The following is a 17,916-nucleotide window of genomic DNA, read 5'->3' as shown; positions in this document are numbered from 1 at the left end:
CCTGACACACACCTCTCTAACCACCAACCTCAGTTACCTTTCCTGTGGTTTGCTCTCGTCAGAATCAAGGAGGACAGAGCACACAGCAGTACCTTATGACCGAGAGGCTTTCTACTTGAAAACTTCCATACGCTTCACACTTGAGTGTGACACAGCTTCTGTGCTCAACTTCTTCTGACTTAAAACGCACACAGCTCTGCTGGTTTGCAGCTTACTTGTGAATATTATTACTCTCCAATAAAAATACTGTGTATTGTGCTTCTGCTTCAGTATTTTGGAGTAAGATTTGGGGGTTGGGGAAATAGCTCATTCTATAAAGAATTTGTTGTGTAAGCATGAGGACCCCAATATGATCCATAGACTCCATTTAGAACTATGTCCTGCTGACAAAGTCAAAGAAACAGGGCATACTCCGGGGGCCGACTTCTGGCCTCCGCACACCTAAAAATGACTTGCTGGTACTATACAAGAAATCACTTTGAAGAGGCCTGTTGAGGATTCAAACATACCTTTGTTTAAAAAAAATAACTGAGAGTTGGGCCTGACCTTTAATCTCAGCTGTCAGGAGGCAGACAGTGAGGGAGGCAGAGCTCAGTTCAGGACCAGCCTCATCTACACAGTGAGTTCCAAGACAGCCAGAGTTCATAGTTACCCTGTCTCAAAATAAATAAATAAACCACATAAATGAATAGAAATAACTCACCACAGAGTTAATTTTAATCAGAGTTTTACCAACTCTCAACCACTGAAAAGGTATTTTCTCTATAAACTGACCCCAGTTGTACTCCTAATCCTCAGCCTTTACCTTCTTCATTGCGACCATCTCACTGCTCACTAAACCACCGTCTCCTCACTGACTGCAAACTGGTCAGATGTAGTGAAAACCCATTAAATGCTTCTTTCATTTTAAAAAGCGTTTGGTGCTAGCTGGGGGTATGTAGGTCATTGGTAGAGTGTTTGCCTGGCATTCAAAACCCAGCACTCAGTACCCACCAACAGAACAAAACAAAATCAGTTTGGCCAAAACCTTACTACACAAAACCCCCCTAAGGGTGAAATGCTCATTTCAATGACGGCTGAAGAGTTGAAGAGCTCGCCACACCGGACTTCCTGTGCTGATGAAGCCTACGATGACAGAGACAATGGAGCGATCCACGCACAGCACTGGCCAGCACGAGCCTGGCGGGCTAGGGGGCGCTGGCGCGTCAGCCCTTCAGATGACAGGGACCAACTGTCACAGGGCCCTGAAACACTGCTCTAATACAGCATGACAGGGAACTTAGGAATTTTGAAATATTTTATTTTTGTGAGGTGGCAACACGTTACCCAAGCCCAGGAAGCTCTCAAGCCTGTGAGGCTCAGTTGTATGTCATGTAGCGGGGAGTGGCGCTGAACTTGGCGTAGGACTTGATGACCTTATTTACAGCTTCCAAGAAGTCCTTCTCTGTGGCAATTTTTCTCCGTGCTCGGATTGCAAACATACCAGCTTCTGTACACACGCTCCTAATCTCTGCTCCTGTACAACACAGAGAAAACAAAGAGGTTTAATGACAGTGGTCCAAAAGACTGGCTGGCTAACGGACTAGACCAGCACTTACCAGTGCTGTTCGGGCACAGTCGGGCCAGCAGCTCAAACCTAATGTCTCGTTCAACACTCATTGAGCGAGCGTGAATCTTAAAGATGTGAGTCCGACCCTAAAAATGAAGGAATTCACATATATTAAAGTGAAAATAGGTATCAAAAAGACAAAATTTCAAGAACATTTTTTCTAAAATGATTTTTTTTTTACCTCTAAATCAGGTAAGCTAAACTCAATTTTTCTGTCCAATCTCCCCGGCCTCATCAGCGCTGGATCCAAAGTATCAGGCCTGTTGGTAGCCATCAGGACTTTGATGTTGCCTCGAGGATCAAAACCATCCAGCTGGTTGATCAGCTCCAACATTGTTCTCTGCACCTCATTGTCTCCCCCAGCGCCATCATCAAACCGAGCCCCTGGGAAGACAGCAGCTCCACTTAGGACTAAAGACACAGGCCTTGTCGCACAGCCTCCCCTGCAGCTAATGCACACCTACTCTCAAGTCATAAAACTAAAGAGCAAAATATACCAAAACAACACAAAATGAAACAAAAACCACACAAAAAACACCGAGTCAGTTTTGTGCTGGCCAACTACTTAAGGCCGGGCCTGCCCTGCAGTGTGGTCGGTATCCAGAAATAATCTACTGGAGAATACTCATCTTTCCTTCCCAGCAGACAGCTGCAAACAGCTTCTTGGTTAGGGGTGAGATCTTGCACCCATTTCCCCTTCTCAGTGCTGGATTTTGCCTGGACTGAACCTAGGCAAATCTCTGTTTTAGAAAGAATTTACCACAGCTTTACTTAACAGCTTTCTTTAGAGATCTTTGAAGTTACTCCTTAAGGACATTTTGTTTTCAAATTAATCAAGGACTCTTGTGTAGGGAGCAAAGGGACTGCCCTGGCAGGCCTGGCCCTTCCATCCCTTCAGCCTTGCTAAGAACCCCTAGATTACATCCCTAGAGTTAGCCATCAAGGTCTACTGCCCCATTTGGCCACCTCCTTCTCCCAAGGCTGACCACCAAGTTTCCAAATACTGAAGTCCGGCAGTCAGAAGCCCCGCACACCTCATCCTAACGCAGGGTTTCCTCTGTTACCTTGATACACCGCTGTTTGCCTATGGGCCTCATTCTTCTCCTCTATCCAGAGGTGGTCCTTTGTCCCTGCTTTCCCTGTCTCTTTCTTCTCGATCTCCTCCACCACTGCATCCCAGTCCATGCTAACACAGACCTCCCCTTCTGCTCTCAAAATTGCACCTGCAAGGTCATTTGCTGCTGCTTTTCTGTGTGAGTCAGAAAGCAGCTACTTTTGTTTTCCCTGCTGTGAAAAATGGTGCTTGGGTATGGTTTGTGCCTAATCCAGGGTCCAGAAAGAAGCTCCCACTGGGCGGGGGTCCCCTTCAGGAAGACTTTCAAGATGTCAGCTGTTATTACCTCGGCTGGACTCTCCAGGTAATAATAATTTGGGGATGGTTGGAGATCAGTTATTCAAAGAGTACTAGGAGAATGTAGAGATGGCTCAGCAGTTAAGAAAGAACACTTGCTGTTCTTACAGAGGACCCCAGATCCAGTCCCCAAATCTTACAGACTGCTCACAACTGCCTCAACTCCAGCTCCAAAGCATGTGACAAACTTTTCTGACCTCTGCAGGCATTCTCTCTCTCTCTCTCTCTCTCTCTCTCTCTCTCTCTGACACACACACGCATGGAACACATTTTCTGAATAAATGAAAGTGGCTAGAAAGATGACTCGGGGTTAAGAGCACACCCTTCTCTTGCAGAAGCCCTCTGAGTCAGCTTCCTGGCACCCATGTCTCAGTCACGACGGCCTGTAGCCTGCTCCCGGGCAGTGTGATGCCCTCCTCTGGTACTGCACTCATGCACACACCCACACACTGTCAGACATTCTAAGTGAGCAGAAAAGGCCAAACCCAGGGCAGCTTCTTCTGCACTGGGTGTTCGGCACAGACAACTGACAAAACAAGACACCACTTGGAAAAGACTTCTGCTATGCTGGTGGCTTGGCAGCTCAGCAACCCTATGAGTTTCCCTTGTGAGAAACTCAGCAAGTGTTGACCATATGCTGGCACCTGGCCAAAGAAATACTGCTAGCCTGTCGACAGTAACCTTTGAGTCAGATCTGTGTCTGAACACCTACATACGGGGGAATGTACACAGTCTAGGCAGCACCCGGAGCACTGGGGATGGCACAGGATGGCGCTGGCATTTGTACTGAGGATCCCTGAAGGAATGCACAGATGTTCTGGGCATCTGAGACTCCATCTGCTGAAGCACTACCTAAAGACTGGAACAGCATCTGTAACCTAATATCTAAAAAGAGAAGCCTAGAACGGCCATCACAGAGGAGCTCCCACGGTTACGGCAGGCACAGAGACACAGACCTGAACGGTGAGCACGACTGTGTCTGCAGTCTCCAGCTCCTCTATGTCCTCTCCATGCGTTCCTCCCTTGTCGGTCCCCAATGTCAACTAAGTCGGCTTGACTCTTTTCTCGCCTATATATTTCTTACCCAGTCACTCTCTTCTTTTGCATTTTTTTCATCTTCTATCGCCAATACATAGCTTGCCCTGGTCTGAAGAGTCTCTGGGGCAGAGAGCAGCCATTTCTGCTTATCTGTTAAAACAGCTTGACCTCAATAACAACTGAAAGGCACTCCTGATGATGATCAGAAACTACAAGGGAACCTTCCATGATGAAAGCAGTCTTAAAGATTATGACCACTTAGTTCCACGGAAGATACTGAAAGCTTCTGAAGTAAAAAGAACAAGTACATCTAAGAAGCTACAGGAAAAACCCCTACACTGAGTGAGATCTACCTTATCCCAGGCACAATGAATTCATTAGGAAAACAAACAACGGGCCAGCAAGAGGCTCAGTGGGTAAAGGTGACCTGTGTGATACCCAGAACCCACACAGAAAAAGAGCAAACAGATCCTGGAGAGCTGCACTCGGACCTCCACGTGTGCTATGGCATACACACAGTCACAGGCACACACTCCTGGGTATTACGCAGAGGACGGCAGACATCACAGACACAGCTGCACATCAGTGCTCATTGCAGCATTAGTCACAACGGCTATACTGAGGGCCCAACTTAGCTATCCAACACCAGAGACGTTACTGCAGACAGTGGCAGACGAACCTGCAGCTACTAAGGGTTAGTATTCTGTCACAGCCAACACCTCAGGACAGCTCACGGTTTTCATAGTCATTCTGTTGCTTAAACCTGTGACCTGGAGTTAAAGTCTTGTAGAATAACATCAGAACTCTACTATGTATCACTTGAAGCTTTTACGGAACTCAATCCTACACCAATTCTTTAAAATATCAACCGGGGACGGTCAGACGGCTGGGGGGGGGGGGGGCTGGGACCCACACGGTAGGAGGAGGGAACCGGCCCCCATAGGACGTCCTTTAACCACACGCGTACTGTATGTGGTGGCTGAAAGAGAATGACCCCATAGGCTCATAGGAATGCCACTATGGGGAATTATGGCCCTGCTGGAGTGAGTGTGGCGTTGTTGGAGGAAGCATGCCACTAGGAACAGGCTTTGAAATCTTGGATGCTCAAGCCTGGCCAGTGTCTCTCTCTTTCTGCTGCCTGTCAATCCAGATGTAGAACTCTCAGCTCCTCCTCCAGCACGGTGTCTACCTGTGTGATGCCATGCTTCCCACCATGACAATAATGGACGAAAGCTCTGAACTGTAAGCCAGCCCCAATGAAGAGTTCTCTTTATAAGACTTGCTGTGGTCATGGAGTCTGCACAGCAACAGAAACCGACTAAGACATGACAGCCCTGCACATGTGTGTGTGTGCGTGCACACGCACGCACGCGCACACACACGCGCACGCGCGCGCACACACACACACACACAGTAAAGACAACTAAATCTATAAAAGTCATCCATACCTCCAATGGCATCAATTTCATCAAAGAAAATAAGGCAGGCTTTTTTCGTTCTGGCCATTTCAAAAAGCTCACGAACCATCCGGGCCCCCTAGTGAGAAAATTTGATTCATTACTAGAGTTGACTTTAAAATCTTTTCAAGTACAATAAATAAACTATACTGCACAGTTTTAAACACTTTTTCTAACAGCATTCTCAACCATTATCACCTAAGCTTTTTTTTTTAAAGATTGATGCTTGAGCCACGCGGTGGTGGCGCACGCCTTTAATCCCAGCACCTGGGAGTCAGAGGCAGGCAGATTTCTGAGTTTGAGGCCAGCCTAGTCTACAGAATTCCAGGATGCCAGGGGTACACAAAGAAACTCTATCTCAAAAATAAATAAATAAATAAAATAAAACAAGAAGACTAAAGCCTGCTAGCTACACTATCAAACAAACCTTGCTGGCCTCAACACAGTGTCTCACAGTCTTCCTGACCCTCCAGCTATTCAACAGCACTAAGGTTACGATGACACGTGAGCACATCTCATCATTAATGCTTTTTTTTATTTTGCATGTTAGCATTCTTAAGTGAAGTACGATAAGCAAAACTTGAGGAAATCAAAGTACTGGTATTATTGATCACTGAATCTGATTAAGCTTTGATCTAAACATTAAAATTAAAATACTAAGTCATGTAGTCCTTTTGGCAATTCTTAAGTATACTAAACAGAATGTTTTAGATATCATATATGCAACCCTAGCCTTTAACCTAAATGTATGTTCTTAGCTAACACTTTTGTGCTTGTGTGTGTGTAGACACCCATGCCCCCACACACAGACAATCCATGTTCTCTATTGTGTGCAGACACCCATGCCCACAGACAATCCATGTTCTCTATTGTGTGTGTGTAGACACCCATGCCCCCACACACAGACAATCCATGTTCTCTATTATGTGCAGACACCCATGCCCACAGACAATCCATGTTCTCTATTGTGTGTGTGTAGACACCCATGCCCCCACACACAGACAATCCATGTTCTCTATTGTGTGCAGACACCCATGCCCACACACACAGACAATCCATGTTCTCTATTGTGTGCAGACACCCATGCCCACACACACAGACAATCCATGTTCTCTATTGTGTGTGTGTAGATACCCATGCCCACACACAGACAATCCATGTTCTCTATTGTGTGTGTGTAGACACCCATGCCCACACAGACAATCCATGTTCTCTATTGTGTGTGTGTAGACACCCATGCCCACACACAGACAATCCATGTTCTCTATTGTGTGTGTGCAGACACCCATGCCCACACACAGAAAATCCATGTTTTCTATTTCTCACTAAACCTTTTGCTACTGTCCCTGAGAGAACATTTCATTTCCCCAGCACCCCTGGGGATTTTACCTCACACACCCAAACCGCACTAAATGCTGTTCTTCTGGGAGGAAACATGTTGATCAGAATTTCAAATGACAGCTTATTTGGAATTATTTTTTAATCTTATGCATATGTCACAAATCTTCCACAGAACAATGAATGCTTTAATTTTGACAAGTTCACTTACCTCCCCGACATATTTCTGCACGAGCTCAGACCCGATAACTCGAATGAAGCAGGCGTCGGTCCTGTTGGCGACGGCCCTAGCACAGAGCGTCTTGCCCGTGCCCGGGGGACCAAACAGCAGCACACCTTTTGGAGGCTCAATCCCAAGGTTAACAAATCTCTCTGGCTGTGACAGAGACACAAATTTTACACTTACCTCTTCTCATAATAAAAATATAAAATGACACAAAAATAGTATTTTCACTTTAAAAAATTACAGTGCTTCAAAATTCCATTATCTGATACTGTGTGTTCCATTATCCTCCAAGATCTACATGTTTCTTCTACAATAACAGTAATTATCTATAACATAACAGGCTACCCCCTAATTTCCTTTATCAATCTAAATAGCAGATCTGTCTTTTAAATACGCTGGCCACTCAATTCCTGTTTGCTCTCTCCTGAAATTTAACTATTTTCCACACCTCGACCCTATCAAAAGTTTCATTAATGAAACACTCGAAAAGCTATTACTACACAAGCAACGTTGGTGCTCACTGCCCAGCAGCTCACTATGTCTTCGCACGCAGGAGTTTACGTGAACTTACGTGGAGCAGAGGGGTTTCAACCACTTCTCGCAGCTTCTCAATCTGCTCCTTACAGCCACCAACATCACTGTATGTGACGTCAGGCTTCTCCTCCACCTGAAGAAGAGGACACAGCCCATCAGAGCAGACCCGGTCCTCCACAGGAGACCTCATACCACAGGAACCAGGTGTAACAAGCATGCGCACAGAAAGGCAGTTAGAGCTGTTCTAGGCTAGGACAGTGACTGATCCCAGTGTCCCAGAACTGTCTGTTTTTTTTTTTTAATATTTATTTATTTATTATGGATACAATATTCTGTTTGCATATATGCCTGCAGGTTAGAAGAGGGCACCAGATCTCATTACAGATGGTTGTGAGCCACTATGTAGTTGCTGGGAATTGAACTCGGGTCCTTTGGAAGAGCACGCAATGCTCTTAACCACTAAGCCATCTCTCCAGCCCCCCCAGAACTGTCTGTTGAGACATAGCAAATGACAAATACTGTAAAGATTTCCAAATATTTTTTAATCTCTGGTAACTTTTTGGCGCATTAGTTGCTTAAAAGCTGCAAACTATTTTGGAACAGATGCAGTTGCTGTTGTTTTGTTTGGGGTTTTGTTTATTTTATGAGATAAGCTTCTGCCTTATAGCCCCGGCTAGCTTCAAAGGCTTTAATTCACGGCAATCCTTCTGTCTAAGCGTCCCAAATGACGGGTTACGAATATGAGTCACTATGCCTGGCTCGCAATTATATTAAAGAATGTGAGTCACTTTCCCCAAGTTTCTTACCTGCATCATGGTAACTGTTGGGTCAATCTTAGGAGGTAGTGGAATGTGAATTTGGTATTTATTTCTGTCCACACTAAGGAAATAAAAATAAAAACAAAAACAAAACAGATGCTCTTTAAGTTTTCAGAGGACTTGTTCTGGCTAGTACTTATCTTGAAAACCACATGACAGGTAAGCAAAAGAGATATAATCCCAGAAGTTAAGAAGAGAAAACAGTTATGAAGACTAAGTTATTATGTGTTCTAGTTGATCCTCATTTACTGTTCTGAAGCATGCACTACTGCCTCTACCTTAGCTACAGGTTTTCAATTAGAACACATAAAGTCATGCATAAGAAGCAACGTGGAAACAGGAAGGCTACGCTGGTGTGAAGTCAGGGAGCTCGCAGAGAAGAGAGGATCATGAGGTGTGCTAATCAATCCCCCTTCACACTCCACAGCATTCTGCACTCACTCACAACAAAGCCACAGTGAGAACTTACCCAACTCTCATCCCTTCTTCAATGTCAGTAGGCGCCACCTGATCACTGAGATCCACCACAAACTTGGCAAACTGCTTCACATTGATAATGTATTTGGGGTCCTCTGAATCAGCATTGATTATCTTCGTACACCTAACACAGCAAAAGGCTTCATGAGAGGAAGAAATCCAAACCACTAACAGTGAGCCCAGGGCACGCGGTGTAGCGCACAGCAAGTGTAGACCACAGCTGCAGAAACTGCACCACTGCTCAAGATCCTTCTGGGCTCAGCCCTAACGGGACACTCAACCTTAGCTGAGCCATAGAACTTCAGATGATACCCTTCCCCAGGAAGACTAAACCCAAAAGTTTCCTTAGTGGGTTCCAAGCTTGACTTTGCTTTTCACGTCCCTTTATTATCAGGAACACTTTTCATCTTGGGTGACTATCTTCTTTATTAAGAATATGGCCATGTGTCTTATATCAAATTCAGTAATTTATGTTTTCATTTTTTCTTGGGCTCACATTTTAAATCCATTTTTGTTATTTTTAATTTGAAAGGATTCACGCTCTGAGAGCTCTGGTAAAAGTTAATATATAATACCATGTGTGTCAAAGTATCTAATAAGACAGAAACAGAATATATAATTCATACTAAGTAGCTATCGCATAAGCCGCAGCAACAAACACAGAGAATACAGAAGAGCCCCCGAGTGTGCATAGGGCTGTGGGTGGGAGCATTTGTGTGTGCAGCGTATGTAACAGGGCCGTTTTCTGTTGCCAGCACAGGTCTTCTAAGGGAGAAGCTGACAACATGCTGCTCCAGACAGGGGTAGATGTTGGTATTTGGTCTAACATGCAGCGGAGGGGGACAGCAAACGTGCAGTCCACCCTGACGTGGCCTCCTGGTGCCAGGACTATAGGTGTGGGTCACCATGTGCTACCACCACGTCTGGCTACGTCACGATTTAAAAAGTAGGCTGAAGGGGGCTGGAGAGATGGCTCAGAGGTTAAGAGCATTGCCTGCTCTTCCAAAGGTCCTGAGTTCAATTCCCAGCAACCACATGGTGGCTCACAACCATCTGTAATGAGATCTGGTGCCCTCTTCTGGCCTGCAGACATACACACAGACAGAATATTGTAAACATAATAAATAAATAAAATATTAAAAAAAAAAAAGTAGACTGAAGCCGGGCGGTGGTGGCACACGCCTTTAATCCCAGCACTCGGGAGGCAGAGGCAGGTGGATCTCTGTGAGTTCGAGACCAGCCTGGTCTACAAGAGCTAGTTCCAGGACAGGCTCCAAAACTACAGAGAAACCCTGTCTCGAAAAACCAAAAAAAAAAAAAACAAACAAACAAACAAACAAACAAAAAAAAAAACAGTAGGCTGAAGGGCTGGAGAGATGGCTCAGAGGTTAAGAGCATTGCCTGCTCTTCCAAAGGTCCTGAGTTCAATTCCCAGCAACCACATGGTGGCTCACAACCATCTGTAATGAGGTCTGGTGCCCTCTTCTGGCCTGCAGGCACACATAGACAGAATATTGTATACATAATAAATAAATAAAAATTTAAAAAAAAAAGTAGGCTGAAGTTTTCCCACACTGTAATCCCACACTTGGGAGGCAGAGGCAGGAGGATCACTGCAAGTCTGAGACCAACCTAGACTACAGAGTGAGATCCTATCTTTAAAAAAAGAAAGAAGTATATCTACAGAAACGTTAACTTCCGGAAGGGCTGAATAAGGCCCTTCAACAACTTACAACTTAAAATGAACAAATTTTCTTTAAAAATTAAAGGGAAGTAAAGAGGTATACCTATGTAAAAGCAAACAAAATTTCCAAAGAAGGTAGTTATGCAATGTGGGAGGTCCTTCTGTATATGTGTTGCTTTTATTGGTTAATGAACAAAGAAACTGCTTTGGGACTACAGCAGGGCAGAATAGAGCTAGGTGGGGAAAACTAAACTGAATGCTGGGAGAAAGAAGGCGGAGTCAGAGAGACACCACATAGTTGCCAGAAGGGAAAGATGCAAGGTGCTAGCTGGAACCTTGCAGGTAGGCCATGAACCTTGTGGTAAAATATAAAATAATGGAAAATGGATTGATTCTTGACATAAGAGCTACCTAATATGCTTAATACTGGCCAAACAGTATTGCAAATAACATAGTTTCTGTGTGATTACTTCGGGTCTGGGCAGCCGGGAACGAACAAGCAACCTCCTTCCTACTACAGTTATGTCTTAATAGAAACCTCAAGGAGGTGGTAAGATGGCTAAGCACATAAATGGGCTTGCCATCAAATCTGAGTTTGCTCCCTGGACTCCACATGGCAAAGGAAAGGACTCACAAAAGTTGTCTTCTGACCCCTCACCCATGCTGTGCACATGGGAGTGCTCACACACAATACATAAATGTAATAAAGATTTTAAGGACTCCACATTTATTTCTATGCATGCAGACATACAGGAGGTTGTACGTAAATGGGTAAGAGGAATCACTGCAGCACGAGAACTGGGGTTTTCACACTGTGCGCGGTACTTTCTGGGGATTCTTAGTAATTACTGAAGGCACACAATGTTAACCCACATATCTGCAGAAAGTTTTATTTATGAAATAACAAACAAATGGATTTAAACCACTACATTAGCCCCAAACTCTAAATGAGCTTGGCCATAAGCACCACTGAGCGCTGACATACCTGGCTACCTGCAGCGGCTGCTCACTCTGAAGTGTCTGTTTATCTGCCGCCAGATCCCAGAGGGCTGGTGGAGCCAGGCCAGTGTCGGACTCTTTAATACCTGCAAAGAGAAAGATATAGTACGTCACCCCAAACTAACTTTCTCTACCCTGGCACTACTGGCATTCCAGGTTGACTACCTCCTTTTCCAGGTTCTGTCCTTATATTCTAGAAGATGCTTAGCAGCATCCTGGCTTCTAGACATATACCACCAATACCTGCTTTCTGCACATCACGGGGATCAAGTTGCCTCCAAGCACTGCGGAATGCCTTCAGACTGAATCATTACCCTATAGCCTCTACCCAGACAGAATCATTACCCTATAGACTCTACCCAAACCACTGTCCTAAAGCAATCAAACCCAAAAATGTATACTTGACTTTTTTTTTTATTGTTTTGGTATTACTTCACTATTTAAATTTTCAAGTGCCAACAACCAGGCAATAGCCATACTGAATAACATCATGTTTTTACTCAATTTAAGATTTTGATATATTAGAGTTTACTGAACTAGGCTTTGACCAGCAGAAATATTACTTGTGTAAAGGATGCTACCTAACTGCATGGGATTAAACACAGCTGTAAAAGTACACAGTAGAAGAGAGTGTTAAAGGAGGTCATTTAACATTTCTGTAACTTATGATTTTACTTCAAATTTGTATTTAAAATCTTACAGCACAAGCAATGATTCATTTAAAGAAAGGAGGTAGGATGGATACGTACCAGTGAGCTCATTGATTTTTTTGAGAAGCTGTTGAATGTCATCCTCCACCTGCTTGATCTGCCTGGAGTACGTGCTCTGGCCCTGGGTGGCAAAGACCAGTTTAGTTAGAGCATCTGAACATCAATACTTAGGAAACCCAGACACAACTCTCTATGCCAACAGTCTACTAGCCTTGCTGTGTTAGGGCTGGGCAGTGAAAGGAGGGGACCTTTCTAGACATTTTCCTACGGCAGTTCTGCACTTTCTGACCCATACGTGACCTAAAACCAAGCTAGCCTCACACTTGTGATAATGCTGAGTGCTGGGCAAAAGGTGTGAGCCACCATACCCAGCTGAAGTAGCATATGTCTATGCACTTAAATTTTCCACTCAAATCTAATTTTGCCACATATATTTTAAATACACTACATTTGCACAATCCACTCCAAACATCTTCAACACACCACCACCCGCTCTCAGAGGCTGTGTACAGATCAGGAGCAGTTAAGATGCTGCAGACCCAACCCATTGTGGTCACCTAGACAGAACTGGGGCAGTAACCTCCTCTTAGTGTGAACTCTCTGACATGCCCTTCTAATCAGTTTAGAAAAACAAAATAAAAACAATTCTTGTTTAAACACAAAACATCTACTTTTTGTAGTCATGTAAGAAGACTTACGTAAGTTTTCAGTAAGGCAATATCCCCCTCGTCCAGAGCTAGAACAAAACAGAAATAATACATGACGTGAGGTTCAACAGGAGAGGGCAGCTGGTCAACTTCCCTGTTCAAATCCAAGTGTTCTGTCTGAGTTCCAAAAACAGTAAGAATGGGGATGAGGAATCAATTACACTGTATTACACACTCGATCACTATTTTATACACTTTATGTACTGCACATATAAAACACACCCATTATGGCGCTTAGTTAAATAACCATGCTATATTCATACAAAGAAATACAACAAGGCAGCCAGTGGTAGTGGACACTTTTAATCCCAGCACTTGGGAGGCAGAAGCAGGCGGATCTCAGTAAGTCTAAGACTAACCTGGTCTACAAAGCGAGTTCCAGGACAAACAGGACTGTTACCCAGAGGACTCTTAACTAGTCATTAGCAAATGTTATCAGTGGTTATCAGGCATAATTGATTATTAGTCTCTCTATAAATGATACATAGTCTACACTTCTTTAGTGGATCAGTGTGCATTGTAACTAACATCTAATTATGATTCTCAAGTCAACAGTCGCGTGCCTCTGTGGGCATTCAAGAGCACGAACAGGCAGCCCTCCTGCCCCGAGCCTCTCACACAGGTGACACGGCTGTAGGAGACAGCATAGAACAGCCTAAGGAGCTCAGCTACCAGCCTGACAGACCTGAATTCCAGCCTCAAGCCGGTAACGTCACTTCTGACATACAGTGGTTCGCTGTGCAGAGTATTTGCACAGATAACAGTCCATGCAGAACACCAACTTCCTTCTGAGAGCCTGGAATCGTGTTAAGTGCTAGGCAAAGCCTGCCATCTATCCAACCCCCAGGAAGAACAAACTAGGCACTGGCACCAAATCCCAACAGTCTTCCCTGACTGGCAATTGTTTTAATCATGCTGTCATATCTTGTTGTCGAGACAACCAAAAGAATCTGCAATTCTTCTTCCTGTTCCCCTGGATGTCACATCACGTCCTCTGTCCCTTTTGTCTTTGCAGATTTTGCTTTGTATCTTTTACCACAATAGAGTCACAGTCATGACTGTAACATCTAAGTCCCACAATACGTCCCATAAACTTTAGAATCTAATGGTAGCCCTAAGAATCCTTAACACACCAGCACATCCCAATGTGGCAACCCAGAAGGCAGAGAAATCAGACAGAGTTTCAGCACCAACATGAAGTCAAAACAATCAATTGTCTTTCCAGTCTTGGCTGCCATCTCAACAAAGGCCACAGGTGTCTACTGCCTCACTAAACATACCAAGTTCTCTGAAAATATGGTCCAGGACGTGTGTGCCTTTACAATGCTGCTTCTCAAGGTCTCCAAGAACAAATGGAGCTCAAGTTCATCAAGAAGGAGGAGATGGACCAAGAGGAAGCAGCAAGGCGCTGAGCAACCAAAATTAGAAAAGCGGCTGCCAAGAAGGACTGATACTACCCTGCTGGCCACCACCCACAGCAAACCTTCATAAACTGGAGAAGAAAAAGAAAGGTTAGCTGAGAATTACATCTGAGAAGAGACAGCTCAAGATGCAAACAGATGAAATCACCAGAAAGGAAATTTCAGAGAAACTATTGCAGGACACAGTGAAGGAAAAAGAAACAGCAAAAGGGACAATGACAATCAGCTAGAAAAGGTCAGTAAGGCCCAGGGTCACCTAGTAAGGCAGTGGACAGTCAAGACAGCAGACCAATGAGTCACTGTATGAGAGACAGAGATTAAATATAAATGTACTGTGTACTACGGATATGCTATTCCATCCCACAAATACCATTATTTCCAAACTACACTGGAGCCAATCAGTAAAAACTAATGCCAAGAGTTAATCTAGCTCCTTCTATTACCAAGCTTATCCTTTCAGCCAGCTAGGCAACAAAAGGAGAAAAAAAAGAAAAAGAAAGTGGGGGAGGGAAGAAAGGAGAAGGGAATGAAAAAAGAAAGGAAGGGGGAAGAAAGAGGGAGGGATGAAAAAAGAGACAATGAAACAGAAAACTGGTTAAAGATTGAAAACGAAAAATACTGTCTCAACTTTTTTGTTTGGTTTTGGTTTTTTGAGACAGAGTTTCCCTATATAGTCCCGGTTGTCCTGGAACTTGCTCTGTAGACCAGGCTGGCCTTGAACTCAGAGATCTACTTGCCTCTGCCTCCTGAGTGTTGGGACTAAAGGCTCTTTCTCTGGGGAAGAGGCTTAAATGGTAAAGGGGAGGCCGAGGTTGTTATGAAAGGGAAGACTGAGACACAACATTGAAAAATAGTTGTCTTTAGGGTAAAGAAGTAAAAACAAAGTATCAAGATTAGACTAGAGCTGGGCGATGGTGGCGCACGCCTTTAATCCCAGCACTCAGGAGGCAGAGGTGGGCGGATCTCTGTGAGTTCGAGACCAGCCTGGTCTAGAGAGCTAGTTCCAGGACAGGCTCCAAAGCCACAGAGAAACCCTGAAACCCTGTCTCGAAAAACCAAAAAAAAAAAAAAAAAAAAAAAAGATTAGACTAGAAAAAAATAGAAGAAACTATATCTAAAAACGGTGACCACATCTCATGCACTGAATTAAAAAAATGTCAACAAGTCTAGTCTCTGTGGGGAGTAATTTTGGCAACCCTGCTTCTAGAACTTAGTTTGTAACTTCCATGTGCCAAGTTTTAGGACACGATCATTGGTAGATGGGAACATCCGAATTCTCCATCGATCTGTGCAGCCATTATATGGAACATTTTGCTCAGACACAAACACTTGCTATTATCATGAAATCGCTAAATGCAAGATGCTGATACATAGCAGGATACATTATGATAGATACCCACACACACCTGTATGCATACACACACACACACACACAGAGTCTTGCTTCTATATGTATTAAAATGTCTAGGAAAAAAAAACATAATATGACTGGAACCGGCACGAGCTGGAATCTGGGGACAAGGATGTGAGACTTGACCTCTTCGGACTCGAGTTCTGAACCGTCGCCTTTCAGGACTACCACCACGCAGTGGCAGCACCCAAACCGCCACACTAGGGGAGGGGAGGAGGGGCTGGGAGGAAGAACTCGAACCCCACCAGGCTGAGCACCTTTTGCAGGCCTGCAAGGCCACGCTGGGTATGGAGCGTCAACGCCTGGCAAACTATTGGATTAAAAAAATTAAAACACCGTTTAAAGAAAAAATCGGTGATCAAAAGAAGAATTCAGAGCCTGGAGTGAGCAAGGAAGAACGGGAGGCGGGCGGTAGCGGCGGCCCGGGCCTGTCACCACTCGGGTCCGATGGGGGCGGGAATCCCGCGCCTCTGCGGGGCGAGCGTCGATCCCTCTCGGCTGGGAGCTCCAGCCCATGGGCGCTCACCTCGGATGGGCTTGTCGTCCTTCTCATCCTCCTTGGTTTTCCGCTGGTCCGCACCTAGGTAGTCAGGCATCTTGGGGGCCGCAAGAGCCTCAGCGTCTGGGGGATTACGCAGCACCTTCGCGCTTCCGGCGGTGCTTTTCCTCTCTCTTCCCCACCGGAAGTAGAACGGCGCTCCAGCGCTTATTTACACTGCGCTCGGGTCTGGAGCGCCTATGTGTGCGCAGGCTAAGACGTCCCCCGTCCCTCCCCGAGATTGGTCTTATTGGTACCGGAACGCGAACTTTCAGGACCAACCCCGGTTCAGCTCATGAGTTTAAATTTGATTCAGTCATTAATAAGTAATACACGCAGTCAGGGGTGGCTTGTTAAACCTCTAAGTTTTAATTTCCCCTTTACCTCACAAGATTGGGAAGGCACTAAATAACAGTGTTTGCAAAATGCTTGGCATTTTAGATGCTGCTAATTGGTGATTGATCTACAGAGTGAAGGCAACACATTTCTGTGAGATGTGTATCCTGGATATACAAAGAGCTACAACTCAACAAGAAAACGATCTGCTTTTTTATGATGGGGGAGGAAAAGAATGTGTAAAAGACGGGGGAAAGAAAGATGGGTACAGAATTTGGACAATCGCTTCTCTAAAGGAGAGACACAAATACTAATTAACACATGAGAGAGAATGCTCAACCCTGCACTTTATTCTCCTTAGGCCTCAAATTTAAAGAGATCTGCTTTCCCGAGTGCTGGGACGAAAAGTGTGCGCCACCGTGGATGGCTTTCTTCCTTCCTTCCTTTCTTTCTTTTTTTCTTCTTTGATGACTTTTTTTTTTTTTAAGGAAATACAGTTTGAGAGGATGTAGGGAAAAAGAACAGAACTACCGTGTGCTATTGGTGGGTAACACGGTGCAATGGTTGTTGAAAATTGAAAACAACTACAATATAATTTATATAAGCTAGCAATTCCACATCTGGATATATAACGCCAAATAGTTGGAAGTGGAATTTCAAAGAGATACTTGTACAGCCATGTTCATAGCTACATTAACAATAGGCCAAAAGAACAACAGCCCAGGTATCCATGTACAGATAAATGGATAAACAAAAATGTGGTGTGTGAATATAACATTATTCAGCCTTAAAAATAAATTCTGTGGCCATTTACTAATAAATAAACGACTCACATAGAGACAATGCTTAATAATAAGATATAAACGTTATGTAATTCCACTTGTAAGAGGTACCTAAAAAGCCGGGGTGGTTTCTGACAAACCTGAGCACTTGAGAGAGTGAGACAGGAGCGTCACGAGTCAGAGCGGCCTGGCTGACATCGTGCCTGAAGTTCTTTTTCAAAATTATCCCCCAAGTCTTGCCCTGGCGCGAGGAAAACAACCCTCCCCGAGGCGGGAACTGAACAGCCTAGGAACCGTTCCTTCCCGCTCCGCGTCTCCAGCCGGGATCGCGTCCGTGGAGGAAGTGGGCGGCCCGCGCGCCGACGCGCGCAGGCGTGGGTGGGCCGGGCGTCCGCCCCGCGAAAGCGCCATCCCGGAAGT

At 44.7% G+C, this 17,916-nt stretch overlaps 1 protein-coding gene across 1 annotated transcript; it reads right to left on the bottom strand.

The window, feature by feature from the left end:
- Nucleotides 1–1,279: 1,279 nt before the first annotated feature.
- On the bottom strand, nucleotides 1,280–16,517 carry LOC121434726 (26S proteasome regulatory subunit 7). Its single transcript, XM_041633647.1, has 12 exons — nucleotides 16,367–16,517; nucleotides 13,000–13,037; nucleotides 12,341–12,422; nucleotides 11,578–11,677; nucleotides 8,901–9,032; nucleotides 8,420–8,492; nucleotides 7,651–7,746; nucleotides 7,065–7,229; nucleotides 5,507–5,594; nucleotides 1,791–1,993; nucleotides 1,599–1,695; nucleotides 1,280–1,516 (listed from the first exon to the last, which is right to left on the bottom strand). Exons 1-12 carry the CDS (start codon nucleotides 16,434–16,436, stop codon nucleotides 1,359–1,361), a joined length of 1,302 nt encoding a protein of 433 aa, XP_041489581.1. The 5' UTR covers nucleotides 16,437–16,517; the 3' UTR covers nucleotides 1,280–1,358.
- Between the last annotated feature and the right edge of the window lie 1,399 nt (nucleotides 16,518–17,916).

The sequence above is a fragment of the Microtus oregoni genome, unplaced genomic scaffold (genome assembly GCF_018167655.1).
Source record: "Microtus oregoni isolate MIOR12 unplaced genomic scaffold, Mior012 000044F_ref0000062, whole genome shotgun sequence".
NCBI classification, from domain to species: domain Eukaryota; kingdom Metazoa; phylum Chordata; class Mammalia; order Rodentia; family Cricetidae; genus Microtus; species Microtus oregoni.
The sequence above is the reverse complement of the archived record's forward strand: the minus strand, read 5'-3'. Positions and strand labels throughout refer to the sequence as shown.